Source organism: Crocodylus porosus, unplaced genomic scaffold (assembly GCF_001723895.1).
Source record: "Crocodylus porosus isolate Cpor-Errol unplaced genomic scaffold, CroPor_comp1, whole genome shotgun sequence".
In the NCBI taxonomy this organism is placed as follows: domain Eukaryota; kingdom Metazoa; phylum Chordata; order Crocodylia; family Crocodylidae; genus Crocodylus; species Crocodylus porosus.
Window position 1 is genome coordinate 25,618,328 of NW_017728921.1, and position 16,365 is coordinate 25,634,692.

The window sequence follows — 16,365 nt, forward strand, 5'->3', positions numbered from 1 at the left end:
TAAGGGACCTGAACCTGTTCAGCCTCCACAAGAGAAAGCTGAGGGGGGGATCTAGTGGCCTGTTACAAACTAGTCAGAGAAGACCAACAAGCACCGGGAGAGTCCCTGTTCCCCCGAGCACTACCAGGAGTGACCAGGAATAACGGTCACAAGCTGGCAGAGGGTAGATTCAGGCTACATATCAGGAGGTGGTACTTCACTGTCAGGGTGGCTAGGATCTGGAACCAACTTCCAAGGGAAGTGGTGCTGGCTTCTATTTTGGGGATCTTAAAGAGGAGGCTGGACGAACACCACGCCAGGGTCGTTTTATGCCAGTACTTTTTCCTGCCATGGCAGGGGGTCGGACTTGATGATTTGCTCAGGTCCCTTCCAACACTACCAACTATGAAACTCTGAAGGTAAAAGCCACTTTGCCTTCTGGGCCAAATCAACATAGGAGCTTGTTAGATTAAAGTGTACATGATGCCACAGGGCACTGAAATGAGAATACTGGGGTTCTATTGCTGCACTGGAGAAATTACATCCTTCTGTTTCCTAGAAGGCAGGACAAGGTATCACCTTAAAGACTAACTCATTCAGAAAGAAATAAGCATTCACAGGCTATAGCCGAGAATAGTCCACTCATAGCATCTGACAAAGTAGACTGTAACCTACAAAAACTTACACTTCTCTGAACAAATTAGTCTTTAAAGTACCATCCTGCCCTGCCTTCTACCTGACTTCAGTCTAATATGTCTACTCTCTGCTTCTGTTCCCTAGTTGCTCACCCCATACACAAAAATGGATCCATGGGTTCTTAAGAATGATAAAGATCACTTTGATCATCTGACTTTAATTCCTGCATAACACAGACCACAGAAATTTACCCAGGGGTTCCTAGAGGGAACATCAGGAGTGCATAGGGATATCTAAGCCCTTTGTCACACTGGAGGTCAGCTAGAGGAGGATGGTGGTCTTCCTAGCCTTCAAATAATCTCCAAATTTGCTTTTGTAAAGTTTTGAGCTCTGTGGCTTAATAGTGCTACAAATGCTAAGAAGTATTTATCCCATAATTTGTTGTGACCTGGGCATATGCTGAGTGTGCAATGGAACTGTACAATTTCATGAGTTTACTCAGCAAGATTCCAGATTTTCAGCCACCTAGTTATTGGATCAGCACTAGAAAAGCAGAGACATGCTGTCCTAAATGGTGCCTTGCCAGTGCCAACTATACTACCAGCAACATGATCTTCCTTTGAGCAGGCCCTGACCCATGCCAGCAATGTTACCATTTAAATGTCATTTATTCTGCATATAGCCCCAACAAGCTTGGCTGGATTTTCTGCCTCATGGCTTATCTCTTCCCCACCACACCTGTGGAAAGGGGTTTAACTTCAAGTCACCCACTGTTACCTGCAGCTGCTTGAGTGCTTTCTGAGCATTTTCTGGTTTCTTGTACTCCACAAATCCAAAGCCCATGGAAAGTAAAGTGCCTGCCAGAAAAAAAAGAGACTAGTTCTGAGATCTGCAGAGCCTTTGGTGAGAAGTATCTAATAGTGGCCAGCACAAAACCAGCACACTTGGGACAGGTTATGGCAGACAATGAAAACCTGAACCATTCCTGGAAATTAGAGCAAACACTGATAATTAAAAAAAGAAAGTGATATTCTCAGGCTTCAGAAAAAACCCCTCATCCTCGAGAACAGGATGCAAAAAGTAATTCATGGTACAACAGTATGTGATGGAAATCCATGCATAGTTTTTGAGCACCCTCATTAAACAAAACATTAAATGCATGTCTTACCAAAACAACAGCCATTCGTGTCTAGGGTCAGCTATTATAACGTTTCACCCACATTTCTCTAAATATGTGACTTAAATATACACCGCTTTTTTCAGTGGGTTTTGTTGGGTTTTTTTGACACCAGGATTCTCCTGGTATCAAATTTTGGTGCCACACTGCAAATCTGCAGCACAGTGAATGGATGCAAGTGCACCACATGCAGTTTGTGGTGCCACAAACTGCATGTGTGCACTCATCGGGATGCACCCTCAGAGTTCAGTTACGCTATCAAGAAGTAAAGTCTCTAAACAAACTATTTTTTGAACTATTGTAAACTGAACCTTAAAAAAATTGCTACCCACATAGATACCTAGCCAGAAAGGAAGATCTTGTGGTTAGAAACAATGGACCTAGAGTCAGGAGAGTTCTGAATATGGCACTGTGGCAAGAGACCTGTGCGGGAATAATACATTCTCTCTCGTTCTTATGATGAAAAATCGTTGGGGCTGAGGGCTGCCTCTGCATACTAGCGCAGTGGTGCCTGATCTCCTCCAACTATAGTTGAACAGAAACCAGCAGCTGGAGAATTACACATCAGGAGCATAACTGATTTGTTAAAGGGAGCCAGCAATTCCAACTGGACAGTCTTCAACTTCATGCTTTCCTTCCTTCCCACGATAATTGATGCAACTAAAACATCTGCCTTTTACAGATGTAATGCTATTCCCACTTGCCAAGCACAGATTTTTCCACTGGTCTCACTAGTCAACACAACCCTGTTTGCCATCTTGTTGTAATGCCCCTACCACAGCTATAGCACATGCAGTGCTCTTAAAGTAGTTAACTACTCCTGCTGCAGAGCCCAGAGCAGTGATTACATACAAGGGCTTTTCCAAACCGAGGAACAAATGTCTCAGCTGTGAAAAGAAGGACTGAGATTTATTTACAATCCAGAGAGTATTACCTGCCATATTTCACTTTATCAATTGGTTTGAGCTCTACATTTCATGTGCGTGTCAAGAGTGCCTTTGAGCTCTGCGAAAGACATGCGAAACTAGCAGATGCTTGCATAATTCCTGTATGGTCACTCTTTTCAATCCTAGGTTATGTACTGAAGGATGGAACTTCCACTAGAAATGATTAACAGCTAATGTGATCTACAGCCCTTTAATTATTCCCTGACCCAGCAGAAGTTTGTAATGCTCAAGGCCATGCTAAAAGCTTCCAAGAAATGTACTCATGGAATCATGATTTCAAGAGCTCATAAATAAGGCCCTAAACCAGAAAACATGATGGCAAGTTTCCAAAGCTTGACTGCACTATGCTACTGAAGTCATTCTTTGAAGACTGAAAGGGACTGCCATGGAAACTGGAGTGAAACCAGAGACTGTCCTAGATCCACGCACAGCATGCGCCTTAGATCACACACAAAAACAAGGTTAGAACACTAAAAGTGCCAGCCTAGACTGTTCAGACTCTTCGGAAAGATGACCTCGGCATAAAGAACAGCTGGCTGCACTTTCATGTAGACTTCAGTTGACCTTATACAAAAAGTGGTTTATTACAAAGTGAAGCCCAACCTGATTTCATATCTTGGGGAGAGACCTGGCTGATTTAGTCAATACTTCCTTTGTAAAACAGCTCCGTCCCTTACCTCCCATGATATTCTTTCCTTCTCTTTGACATTCATCAAATACTTTCAGAACAGGGTGGATAAGCACAGGCGCCAAATCTATTTAGCATGTGATCCTGTAGAATCCGGCTCTTCCAACCCAATCTTGGAGGAAGACCTTAAATGACTTTGCATATCTAGTGATGGAGATATGTTGCAATGCAGACTTGGGGAAGGTCATTTTGGTTTCTGTTTTCAACCAATTTATAGTAGGGTTGCAGTATTGTTACAGGCATAAAGGTCCAGTAAAAGTGGTTCAGGCTTTTCAGCATGTGCATTTCTGGACAAATCATTAAACTTCCAAACAGTTATGCAACTGGCTACCCAGATGAACACCAGAAGAAATGACCATCAATTCATAGTGTACCTGCTTTGTCTGTCTTCTTTGAGATCGTGCAGCTCTTTACAGCTCCCACTTTGGAAAATGTCTGTGAAAAGTTTTACACATTCCTTAATTTTCTTTGCAATTAAGGTCAAAATACAGTTTTTAATATGCTTCTTTTAGAACAACTGAAACAGGAAGTCAACTCTCTCCACTTCCAGGCATATACACTGACCAAGGAAGACATATAATCATATATTCAGTTTTCATAGCACTTATTAAAGGAAAAAAGTCATGAACTAGTTATTCCAGACACTGTACTATCACTAAAATAAGCTGCAGCAATCATCACTATAGAATACTGAGTGTTTCTACCAGGACACTGACTTGGCACAAAAACCTATTTTTTAACAATTGCCAATTCATTAGTATCCCCAAGACATCAGTCCTCGCAGGACTGTATGTGAGGAATTATAAGGTACTTGTGGCAGCCTGGCTGCTAGTCCTAATACAGGAAAAATAGATTGCTGTCCAGTGGATAGACCAGAACATAGGGATAAGAATCCCTGGTTACTTTTCTTGGCCCTTGTAACTTAGTATGTAATCTTAACAAAACTACCTCACACTTCTGTGTCCAATTTACTTGTGGCAAAGTACACTACACCTTCTACTAGTGTTTGTAAAAGCTAAGATGAAAGCTGGAAATCACCTAGAGCACTATTAATACTTCTTTAAAACATATAAGCAAAAGAACTTCAGACAGGTTGATAGCCAGACAAAATCTCTGCTTCTAATCTAGGCTGAATCACCCACCCACTGTTTGACCCTGATCAAGACACTCCTGCCCAGCTGCACTAGCTTGCTAGATGCATGCAACACCCAGTTTCTTAGTCTTACCCACTACTTACTTCCTTCAGCGTTTCCTCAGTAGTGGCAAAACTGAGGTTTTTGATGAACAGGGTACATCCTGGAACACTTTCATCTTCCTCATCTTCCTCTTCTACTGCTAGTTCTTCCAAGCCCTCTTTCATTTCCTCGGCTCCTATAAACAAAAAAGAACAAGTATAACAACACACAGCCAACCAATCCAACTTGGGGACATAAAAGGGAGTCATTGTGTTTTGGTTCACCTCATCAGAGTCAAAACTCTGATTATAAATGGAAAATTCTTATATATGTATTTAATGACAGTTCTGAAGTAAATCTGGTGCTTCTGAAAGCATGACTGCAAATAGCATGACCACAGGTATGTCACAACAGCCTTGCTCTTAAAATGATTTGAATTTTGAATTCCACCACACTGCTCTCTGTGCATTGAGATATTATGGTGCTCAACCCAGAGAAATACTTTTTCCAAACCTGAGCCTTGTACCCAAGTTCTACATTTACCTCTCCACCCTGCCCTGAAAGTCCAACAGTAATTCCAAGTGCACGATTGTCCTGGCAGAGACTCTCAATCATATCTCTTGTAATAATTCTACTCCTACATTTGTACATAAAGGAATCAGGCCTGTAAAGTCCTAATACTAACAGGAAGAGGACAACTGAGAAGTATATTCAACATAAGCAAACATACTCTTAAGGCAGCTGGTTGTAATGGTTGTGCTTCTATCCAGTTGGTTTTATTTTCAAGGTTCTCTGAACTTAGCTCAGCAGAACTGTTAAACAGTATAGAATTGGAAAACAAAAACATCATTTTATTTCTCTTCTAAAACACCTTTGTTAGAGGCTCTGCTATAGAGCTGCATTGCAACCTATGCGTTACAAGGTAGCATCCAGGAAGCCCAGCCCTTCAGGACTACTGCACATTGCATCATGGATGGCAATCCAATCTTGAGGTCCAACAACATCATTCTTTGGTATGTGATAGCACAGCATCCAAAATCCTCTAATACTAGCAATACAATGTGTATTACTGAAGAATCTCTGGCACGGAGACAAAACTATTGCCACTATTTTAGAGTATAACACCTGAAACGCACAACATAGTAAAGACTGCATGCATCTTCTTTGACTTCGAGTTTTAAGATGTTTAAAGGCTAACATCACTTTAGCTGCATCAAGACACCCCCTCTGTGAACAGCTTCTGCTGCATAAAGGTCAGAGACAATGTTTTAAACAGTTATGCATTTGAAAGGGACCTTTACTTATTTTTGTTCATTTTCATTCCACTTGCTCACCATATTAAGGTCTGAAAGATTTGCCCTCCCCCAGCCCTTTTCCACTCTCAAAAAACCCAAACCAAACACATTAAACTTCTAATTAATCTTCAAGGTCTTTGTCATTAAATAGCTCTTTTATGCTTTAATGGAAATGGCAACAATGATAATGTTGTCCTTTTAACATCAGTAGAACATACAGCCCTCCTATCTCTGTCTCAAAGAGCAAAGAAAAAGGAAAAAGGAAAAGGGAAAAAGAACTTCACCATTTGTTTAACAGCCAAGGAAACTAGAAATATAGCTATAAAACAGCCAAAGAAGCTAGCTTTCTAGAGAGGGGATGAAGATAACAGCAAAAGGGAAATGCAGGCTGAGAAGGGACACAAAATGAGTAACAGGATGATAACATCAAAACCTGAGCTGGAAACTTTGTGCCCTCAGATCCACTAAAAATAAACAAAAAACCCCAAACATCCTGCTTTCTCCAATCCATGTGGAGAATGGAGAACTCTGAGGCCCTGTTTGTTACGTTCTTGGGCCCAACCTTAATACTAGGTCTAGAAAGTGCACACCTGTCTTTCAGAATGATCTGCTAAAACTCATACCTTTCCCCACACTCTCCCTCTGGGCTAGCCCTGCATCAGTTAAAGGTACTGATGAATTCAAGAAATGTCCATGCCCAGATGGGAGGGTTTTGCCCATGCAGTTCATGGTCTCCCCTTCCTTTACAGGGATGTCACTGTCAAACTGCAGGCCAACTCTTCAGCTGCTCTTCCAGGAGCAAAAGATGAAGGACAATGAGCAACCAAGCAGAGCTCCACATCTCAGTAAGTTTGTATTATGGTCCACTGTCACACTATCTGAAGGCTGATTTCCTTAAGTGCTGAGCTTGCTCATTCCCCATCCATTAACTTTACTGCCTACCCCACATATTCCATCACCAACTGTAGGCTGTCTGCCTCACCCAAGCAAGACATGCACCTCTAATGCCAACCAACAGTGCTCTGCAGACCGGCCATAAGACAGCATTCCACGTCCACGTTCTGCCTGTCTCAGCCTCCTGCTTCAGTGGCCACTACAAGATGCTTCAGAGGAACATGTAAAACTCACTGAAGCCCTTTGGGCCCACACCAATGAAAGTTATGTGAATGGTAATCTTGCTCCTGATCGCAATGGACTTCAAATAAGGGGGTTTTTTTAATCCCAACCCACAATGTAATGGGGGGGGGGTGGGGGGGGAGGGGGTTAATGTTTTTAATTGGCTGCAAACAAACAGGAGCCAGGATCTTAGGAAAGCCAACCTAGATACATTTCCTTGGTATTAAGCTGTGATTGTGGCAAGTCCACCAAATATGCTATCTCATTCTATGAGAAGGCCACTAGGAAACACCACCCATCATGACATGCGCTGGTTCCAATATACAAAAAGATCTCTGCTTTGGTTCAAGACTTGCTCTTAGCCAGATACTCAGGTTAAGGTTAATGAAATCTAAGTGCGCAAACATGTTTTCAGAGTAGGAAGAATTTAGAGTCCTTTGTTATCTTTGCTGTTGTTAAGTGTTTCTACCCTTGTTGAAACTCTGGAAATTGGCAAACATTGAGCAGAAAATTCACTGGTTTCAAAGAAAAATGGGTTGGAAGAGGGGAAAGATTTAGTGAGAAGGAGGTGGTGATGGTGGGGGGGGAAGGTGCCTCCATCTGTGGTTAGCACAATAAAACGCAGTCACGCACAGCCACAAGGAGCTCCATTGTAATCAGGCTGTGGAATTTACTGCTGCCTCCTGCCCTGCCCCCTCCCCCAAACACAGTGCCAAAGGCTGACAGCAAAGACCATTATCAGCCCCGAGCAGCTTTCCAGGAGCTCCTGTGCTTAAAGCCCTTTATCTTGAGGTGAGGGTCTTGGTTACAAGGAGATAAAATGGCTCCCCCCTACCTTTGTCCCTCCCTCATGACCTGTGCACAGAACAGGAAAAAAGCTTTTCATCAGCTTCCTCTCACCCTGTCTTAAAAAGGCTTCCAGCAAAACAATTAAAAATAAACCCAAAGCTATCCAGCCTCCTTCTGTATTTGTTTTAAAAAGAGTTTAAGGACCCAAACATTCAAGAGAAATGTTAAAAAGCCCCAGGGATAGGAGGGGGAAGATATAGAAAAAAGGTCACGTCCTTGCAATAAGAGCAATGGGAATTCACCCGCACAAGGCGTGCAGTCGGGCTTGAAATTAACACAGGCGCGCACATAAATGCACACACAGATCCATGGTCTGCCATCCAGGCGATCAGCTGGCCCAGCCCTGCTGCCTGCTTCTATTGTTCAATTAGAGCCAGGATTCTTAAGCCTGGCCCCTCAATTAGGCTGAAAAGCCCTTCCAGGAGGGGGCTGCATGATAAACGTGTCCAATGGGCATGTGCTCAGCTGTGTAAACCCCTTCTTGTGGGGAATATCTGCAGCACTGGCGACTATAGCTGCCAAGGTGTTATCTTGTGATGAAGTTTGGTACTGGGGGAAGAGTCGATTTGCTTTAACATTGTGGTGTCAGATCGTTTTTCTAGCCAACGCTGAGGAGCAAGTCTGTGCTTTAAGCACCACAACTACTGGATTTATTACTATCCCTTCTATCTGGGTACTTAAGTAGCCCTCAATGCAGTGTTATCATATGCCCCAGATTCATTAATGGACTCTGTCTTCCCAACACTGCTGTGAAGTACAGAAGGGCTACCCCAATTCACATGAGGAAGAGAATAAATCTAATGACTTGCCCAAAGGTCACAAAAGAGTCTGTGGCAAAGTCAGCAACTGTACCACATTTTTCCCAGACCAAGACAGATGCTGTAAACTATAAGGCTACCGCTCTCCTGAAGCCATTTGTTTAATCAGTTCTGGCTTGTTTTCAGTCCGTCAGAGATTTGGATTGGGGACAGCTACTACTACCCATTTATGCAGTGCCTTGCATAATTAGGATCCAGTGCTGGATGAGATGGCTTTCCAAACAGAACAGGAACAGTATAACCACTATTCTATGGAAAAAACAAGACAAACACATGCATCTTCCTCAAAGTCTTACCAGCTCCCAGCCTTGCTCTTTCTGCCTCTTCTGGTATCTCAGGCTGTTTCTTTTCAGGGGGTGGGCAGGAAAAGACATCCATAGGGGCCCACTCCAGATACAGAGGGACATGCTGGAACTGCAAGAGTAACACATAAGGAATCTCTACAGATAAAGGAGAAAAGGAAAACTCTGCAGGTGATGGGGTAGGGAAAAAACCCACAAAGTTTGAATCTCAGTTCTGGGTTCTCAAAAGCCTTATTGTAGAACAGTGGTTCTCAATCTTTTTCTACTCAAGGCACCTCTTGTTTGGTTTGAGGCACCTCTTGAAAAATGCCAGCTCTTACCTCTCTTTTTTTGACTACAGAAAAATAATACAGCAATTCTTCTGTTGCAAAGGACTCAGAAAGACCACAACAGGTCAAAATGTTTTTAACATTATGGATTCCTAGTTGAAATCTATGGTTTTAAATCTTGTGAACCATGTTTGCATGCCTAACAGTACTAACACTGTGTGGCACCTTGTAGTTCCCTTGAAAAGACCTCCATGCACCCCAGGGTGTCACAGCCACCTGGGTTGAGAACTGCTGTAGTAGCAGAAAAAATTAAGAGGCTAATTCTCTCTTATTGGAGTTACAGTAGAAGGTCCTAGTAAGGAATTTCCAACACATCCAACTAGATTGGTTTCTAGATTGCATGCTAGAAACTGGAGTGAACTTAACTGAAGGGACAAAAGTATGGGGATTATCATATATATGTTAAGCAGTGACTTTTGCTTTTACCATTCAGGGTATGTAATTCTCTTTAAAGAACATCCCATTTCTCCTCTTTTTAGAGATTTTTTCAGCTAGTCGACATTAACCAAGAACCTACATTACTTCCACTTAGCACTGATGAGTGTAGAAATATGATTAACAAGATAAACCCAGAGATTTCAAATAGGAATCCATATCGTCAAAAACTCTGACCCGCCAGAGTCTTTCCAAATTCTTTGCAACAGAATTGATCTAAAATATTTCTGTAATCAAAAAATGAGTGAAAACTAAACAGCGGCATTTTTCCAAAGGAAGTCTCAAGTCTATTAAGGTTGAGAACCACTGTCTTTAGCTATGGTAAAATGATTCCCAACTTCCCAAGTCAAGAAGGCCCTGACATCAGGGCTCCTTCAGTCTGCCTAACGTAGATGAGAAACCTCAAGGGTTAACTCCATATACTAACCTTGGAATAGGCCAGCTTGGTGAAAGCTCGCTTGGCCTCTGTGGGCTCCAGGAATTCCACAATGGCTGTGATTCCTCCTTCTGGGAGCAGCACCCGTCCAAGGCTGCCATATCGACCAAACACCTCCTCCAGCTCGGCCACACAAGTGCCAGCAGGAAGGTTCTTTGCTAGGATCACAGTTTTACTCCGTTCCCCAGATGCCTAACAATTGATGGGGAGAAAGAGAAGACAGCAGGGATTTCTTTAAAGAGGGTCTGAAATGAAAGTTCATTACTTGCTCCATTTAATACCCCTCCTGGTGACATGGCAAACAGTCAAAAGCTGTATACAGTGGCACTTCCTGTCACTGAAATCTAGATGCAATAGCAGAGAAAACCCATTTGCTTGTGAGGCCAGCTGCCTGACCCCCACACACCGCTACCTTCCAGCTTCAAACACTAGTTCCTCACTTACTGCTCTGAAAGCACATAAATAGCTATTACATCCTACTTTAAAGAAGGTTCCATTTTGGGGTGTGTGAAAATTCTGTGGGTGCAATGTATGGGGCCCATCTGTGCACACCACATGCTGCCTGCGAGTCAACTCTGAGACCATAGGCAGCACCGCAGGCCATATCTTTGATACCCTTGAAACAGAAACAAGTCAACATTTTTTAAATGAGAACAGGAAGAGGCTTAGCTTTTCATATCTTATACTGAAGGGAGTCTAAACACCTCTGAGATACTAGCCCAAGGTTTCCTATATGACCTTCAGCATGTCAGAGGCATATACAAGCAAGAAGAAAGGGCCCTGAATTTTCAGGGACAGAAAGGTGCAAGTAAACAAGAGTGAGAAGGGGGATAAGTCAGAACTGTTCAAGTTTTCATACAAGTTTAGGATTTGAACACTTTCAACTCCATTGCTGGTGACTCCAAATCAGACAGCTGTCATCTACACATACCCACTACACTGCAGGTGTTAGGCATAAGGAAGTGATGGGTAAGAGGGCTTACAGAAGTCTCAAGTTTCATGCTGATGACAACATGATCAATATGGGCACGTACACTGGCTTTCAGATGTTTTTAACACACAGCTTGCTTGCTAAGTCCACAGTATACTGCCCATTAATACAGGGTTCTCTCTCTACCCTCAGTTCAGTTTTTTAAGTAGAGGAATAAAGGGCTTTAAGTAGAGGACTCCCTTCTAAACAAGAGTATTGCACAGAGAGCCCCAAAGTCCAATATCCAACAACCTTCAACTAAAGCAATCTTTGTGAAAACATTTTATAATGCAGTCCATCCCCAACTTCTGCACCCCCACACTTTCACTGATGCCAAAGGAAGAGAAAGACTCTCATAAGCAAACAAAAGTCCCTTCTGTGTTGTCAGGGTCTTACCTGACTGAAGGAATCCAGGCTGACTCCATTATCGATCAGGAACTGGCGCACTTCCTGAACCAGCTGCGTTTCCCCCAGGGCAACCCTCACAGCCACACTACCTCTGCCTTCCTGCAGATGAGAAAAATGGAGGTGTGACAGTGTTAGGACCATGCTAGGCTAGTAAAAGTAGGCCTAATCAGAGTGCATGAGCACCTGCAACTCCCACACCACCCAGAATCAGATCCAATGGGAGACTTGCATAGAAACTACAGGTGAAATCCTATGCCTTTCCTCTTCAAAGGAGCTAATCTGGTTCTTAGCTAGTCAAGTTATTGTTGCATTCAGCATCACTATGTGTCAAATTGTTATGTAGGGCAGTTACAAACCACTTCTGTTTCACCCTACTGATACGTATTGCTATCTGATTTGACTAAACAATTGTAGTGAGAGGTAAACCAGATAGATGAGATAATGCATTTGGTTAACTGAATACCAAACCCTTATCACATCATTAGTTGACAACACCTCAGTACAAGGAATATGGCATGTCACAGCTTTCAAATTTGTACCTGGCTATCCTAGGCAAATACATACTATTCACGCAACACGCTGTCTTCACAAAATGACTAGGAGGCATCTCTCTCAGTGGAAAATGTTAAGTACTAGGCTGATAAAGAAAAAAGCCATTTGTTTCCACTCTACCAAACTTGCAGTCCTGTACTTCTCGTGTGCTTTTGCATTACTTGCATAAAGGAGGGTGGAAAAGAGAATAGAATTCTGAAATTTAAAACTTTTACTCTACAATATTATGTAGTTTCTTTGATCTGTTTTTGTATCATCAGATGCTGTTTTATTTTTATGTTGTTTAATGGTAGAACGTCATCTTATTGTACACCTTCACCAATCACCATAAATTGTATTATTTTATTATTATGTAGACGCTATTGTCAATGTTATTATATCGTTTTAGCAAAAGCTGTAAATAAATTACCATCACTATTCACTCATAAACATTGAGCTCCTGGCGTTCAATGCAAAGAAAGGATTTCAAGTGAAGTATCTGCTGCAGAATGCCCAACAACTGTATTCCACTCACTGTTTCTGCAATGCAGTTTCTTTTCTTCCCTTAAAATGTTTTTAAGAACTTCTTGCTCTGCTTTGAGAAGGAGGTCTGTGAGATGGTGCTTATGCTAAGCAAGGCCTAGCATTAAGAACAATGCACTAAAACTCCCAGAATGCTTCAAGGAGGTTGAGGAGTCAACGACTGACATTCTGGTAATCACCTTCTGACCCTTAGATGAAAATGCTGACCTTCTGGCCCTTGGACAATGATAAAAATTGCAGGCAAGCAGCTTATATTGTTAAAACAGGAAACCACATGGCTAAACCACAATGACGAAAAACAACCGCATATTATGTAAGCCGTGACATTTTAACCCTGCTAAAGACAGCAAAACATAAGAAACATAAAGGTTATTAAGAATTAGCATAAGAAACACAAAGGTCATTAAGAATTAACATAAGAAGCGTAAAAATTATAATACACAAAGCGTACCACCTGAAATTATAATATAGATAAGTTAACTAAATAACTAATAGAAGTAAGAATTAGAAATACATATGTAAATGTGTTATCATATATAAGTAATAGTAAAGTTATGTTAGATGCCTCGCTGTCAGAATGCGGACAGTTTTGTATCTTTTGTCTAAAAAAAGATAAGAGACTCCTTTTAAATGAGCTGTTGACCAGTTCTGAAACTACTGAATCAGGCAGCCGCACCTAGCCTCCGGGTTAGAAAGCAAGGGCTTGATTTGGGAACCTCGTGAACCAACAGACCTCCTTTAGTTTATGGCTTTGTGAAACAATAAAAGTTTAACTGAACATCCAGGTCTGAGCCTGTGCTTAATACAGTCCTTATACAATTCGGCATGAACTCACACAAAGCATGCTGCTTGAACAATGTTAACAAAGGACTCTACAATGTTGTATATCGTAACATACAAACACAATTTGTTATACCGTATTCTAAGTTATGGTTTGGGAGGTTACTGTTCAACCACCTGCTTTTGTAATCACACAGGCTGGTCTCAATTAGCATGATTTTTGGAACTTCAACTGAATTTTCTCTTCAATGCTCGAGATAACTGACTCAACCCCTCCACTGTTTAACGTAGCAAAAAACGCAGGAACCATATTGGGGAGGATCCAGGAGGGTACAGTTGCACATCCCTTTGATTCCTGCTCCACCCAAACTTTAAAACCGGAGAAGCAGTAGCATGTCCATTCAGGCAGCCATGAGAGTCAACTGGCTTCATGGCTCGTTATTCTCTCCTCGATTCCTGCTAACCTCTCTCTACAGCACAGGTGTTCACAACCATCTATCTTTTAATGATCTTGATGTTCCACTATTCAATCATTACTTACTTTTGCAATTTTGCTGTTTGTTATCCATTCCTAATGTCTTTTCTATTTCACAGCCATGGAGACTCTTTTTAGCTCTAACTAAAAACCTTAATCCAGGTGTGGTATTAACTCAGGTGTAAAAGTAACTGACAGTAAAGTGTTGGAGGTAGTGTCAAGATGCACAAGAAGGGTAGACTTTGTTTTATGAATCTGAATAAGAGGTGTACACTTAACTATAATAACTATGGGACTAATGACATATCTTTTGACTATTTTGACTGGTTTGTTGTGTTTTTTTAAACTTGATATAGTCATCAAGCAAATCAGTGCCCATTCAAATAGTAGGGCTGTCAAACAATTAAAAAAATATATCACAATTAACTGTGCAATCAAAAAAATTAAATCACAATTAATTGCAATTTTAAATCGCACAGCTAAAACCTCCAAGTTATGCACGGAAAAATTAGAAAGTATGCAAGTACCTTGTATGGTTGGGCAGTGGGTGTGGGAGGTGTGGGAGAGGTTTGGAGTCCAAGGAGGGCCCCTCCCCAGTCTTGCTGCCTCCCCCGCCCCCGGCTTTCCAACTGCAGCTGCCTAGAGCCCGTGTCCCACCGGGATCCGCAGGCAGCTGCCACAGCGGGGCTGTCTGGCACTTTCAGGCCCCATGGCTCAGGCTCTGGGCCCAGGCAGTTCTGACCTCCAAGAGCCCGGGTGGCATGGGGAGGAGAGTGGCAGCTCTGCCTGGCACTGCAGTAGCGACAATGCTGGCTGTGGCCCAGGCTCTGTCAGCACTGGGCAAGGGCTAGCAATGCAGCGCAGATCAGGCCAGGGGCTGCAGAAGGTGGCTCCATGGGAATCCTGCTCCCACACACCAGCAGCAGCTGCCTAGGTGAGGGGTGCCATCGCCACCACTCCCTGGGGTCCAGACCAGGGATGCATGGGGAACTGTGGGCCCAGAGCCAGCTTGGGCCAGAGCTCCCAGGCATTCCCGACCTGGCCTAAGCCCAAGCTGTAGGGCCCACGGATGTCAGTCAGAGCTGCCTTCCTTAAACCCCTGGCATTGCCAGCCCAGCTTCTTGGGGCCCTGGATGGGAGTTTGGTATGGGTGGGCTCCCCTTCACCGCCCTTCCTGCTTCAGCCACCCAGAGTCCATGCCCAGGCTGTCCTACGGCTCCTCTGCCCTGCAGTGCAGCCCAGAGGTGTCGGGGATGGCAGCAGGGCAAGGCAGCTCAGTCCAGGCACAAACTTCAAAACCACATGTGTGATAAACACATTAACTGGATTAACACCCCTAGTTATTAGGGCTCTGCAGAGCAGGTAATATTCAATTTGACAGCCATGTCAAATATTAAACCAGGTCCCGCTTCAATTTGCCGTCCGCTTAGAGTCAAAGTGGGTCCGCTTGGACTCCAGGTCGAAGCTCAGTTGAATATTCAAGCTGCTTCAACTTCCCCATAGGCTATAATGGGGAAGGTCAAAGCAGGCTATAACTTTGGCATTTCTTATATCTTGATGAAACTTGCAGGACTTGTAGCTCCTGAGGAGCCCACAATGCGTGCCAAGTTTCAACAAGATAGGTTCAGGGGGGTCAGAGAAACAGCACCCCAAATTCTTGAGAGAAAAACCTCCTGTGACTTCTGTGTGGAAAGCCACAGGGAGCTCAGAACTGCAGGTTTGCTAGACATGGAGGAGCCCACAAAGCCCGTCAACTTTCACAGTCATAGGTGCAGGGGTTTGGGGGAAACTGCACCTTAGGCTGCTGACAGACAAAACTCGTGATCCACAGTTTCTAGGGTCGGAAGGGACCTGAACAGATCATCTAGTCCGACCCCCTGCCCTGGCAGGAAAGAGTACTGGGGTCAAATGACCCCAGCAAGATGTTCATCCAACCTCCTCTTAAACACCCCCCGGGTAGGAGCCAGCACCACTTCTCTTGGAAGCTGGTTCCAGACCCTAGCCGCCCTGACCGTGAAGTAGCATCTCCTGATATCTAGCCTAAACCTACCCTCTGCCAGCTTGTGACCGTTATTCCTGGTCACTCCTGGCGGTGCTCGGGGAAACAGTGACTTCCCCAAAGCCTGCTGATACCCCCTGACTAGTTTATAACAGGCCACAAGATCCCCCCATAGCCTTCTCTTGTGGAGGCTGAACAGGTTCAGGTCCCACAGCCTGTCCTCATAGGGCCTGCCCTGCTGTCCCTGATCATACGAGTGGCCTCCTCTGGACCCTCTCCATGCTGTGGACATCCCTCTTGAAGTGTGGCGCCCAGAACTGGACACAATACTTCAGCTGCAGCCTGACCAGTGCCGCATAGAGGGGGAGGATCATCTCCTTGGACCTGCTCGAGATGCATCTGTGGATGCGTGCCAAGGTGCAGTTGGCCTTCCTGACTGCCTCCCCACACTGCCGGCCCATGTTTATCCTGGAGTCA

General features: G+C 43.6%; 1 protein-coding gene across 2 annotated transcripts in view; it reads right to left on the reverse strand.

Annotated features, from left to right (window-relative positions):
* RBM19 (RNA binding motif protein 19) overlaps nucleotides 1-16,365 on the reverse strand; it is a 128,867-nt gene that overhangs the window by 91,699 nt on the left and 20,803 nt on the right. For both annotated transcript variants that reach the window (XM_019539343.1, XM_019539344.1), the window contains exons 14-19: nucleotides 11,549-11,659; nucleotides 10,174-10,374; nucleotides 8,977-9,094; nucleotides 4,665-4,798; nucleotides 3,802-3,862; nucleotides 1,393-1,472 (exon numbers count right to left, since the gene is read on the reverse strand). In XM_019539343.1, the coding sequence (XP_019394888.1) occupies nucleotides 1,393-1,472; nucleotides 3,802-3,862; nucleotides 4,665-4,798; nucleotides 8,977-9,094; nucleotides 10,174-10,374; nucleotides 11,549-11,659 (705 nt within the window). The remainder of the gene's footprint in view (nucleotides 1-1,392; nucleotides 1,473-3,801; nucleotides 3,863-4,664; nucleotides 4,799-8,976; nucleotides 9,095-10,173; nucleotides 10,375-11,548; nucleotides 11,660-16,365) is intronic.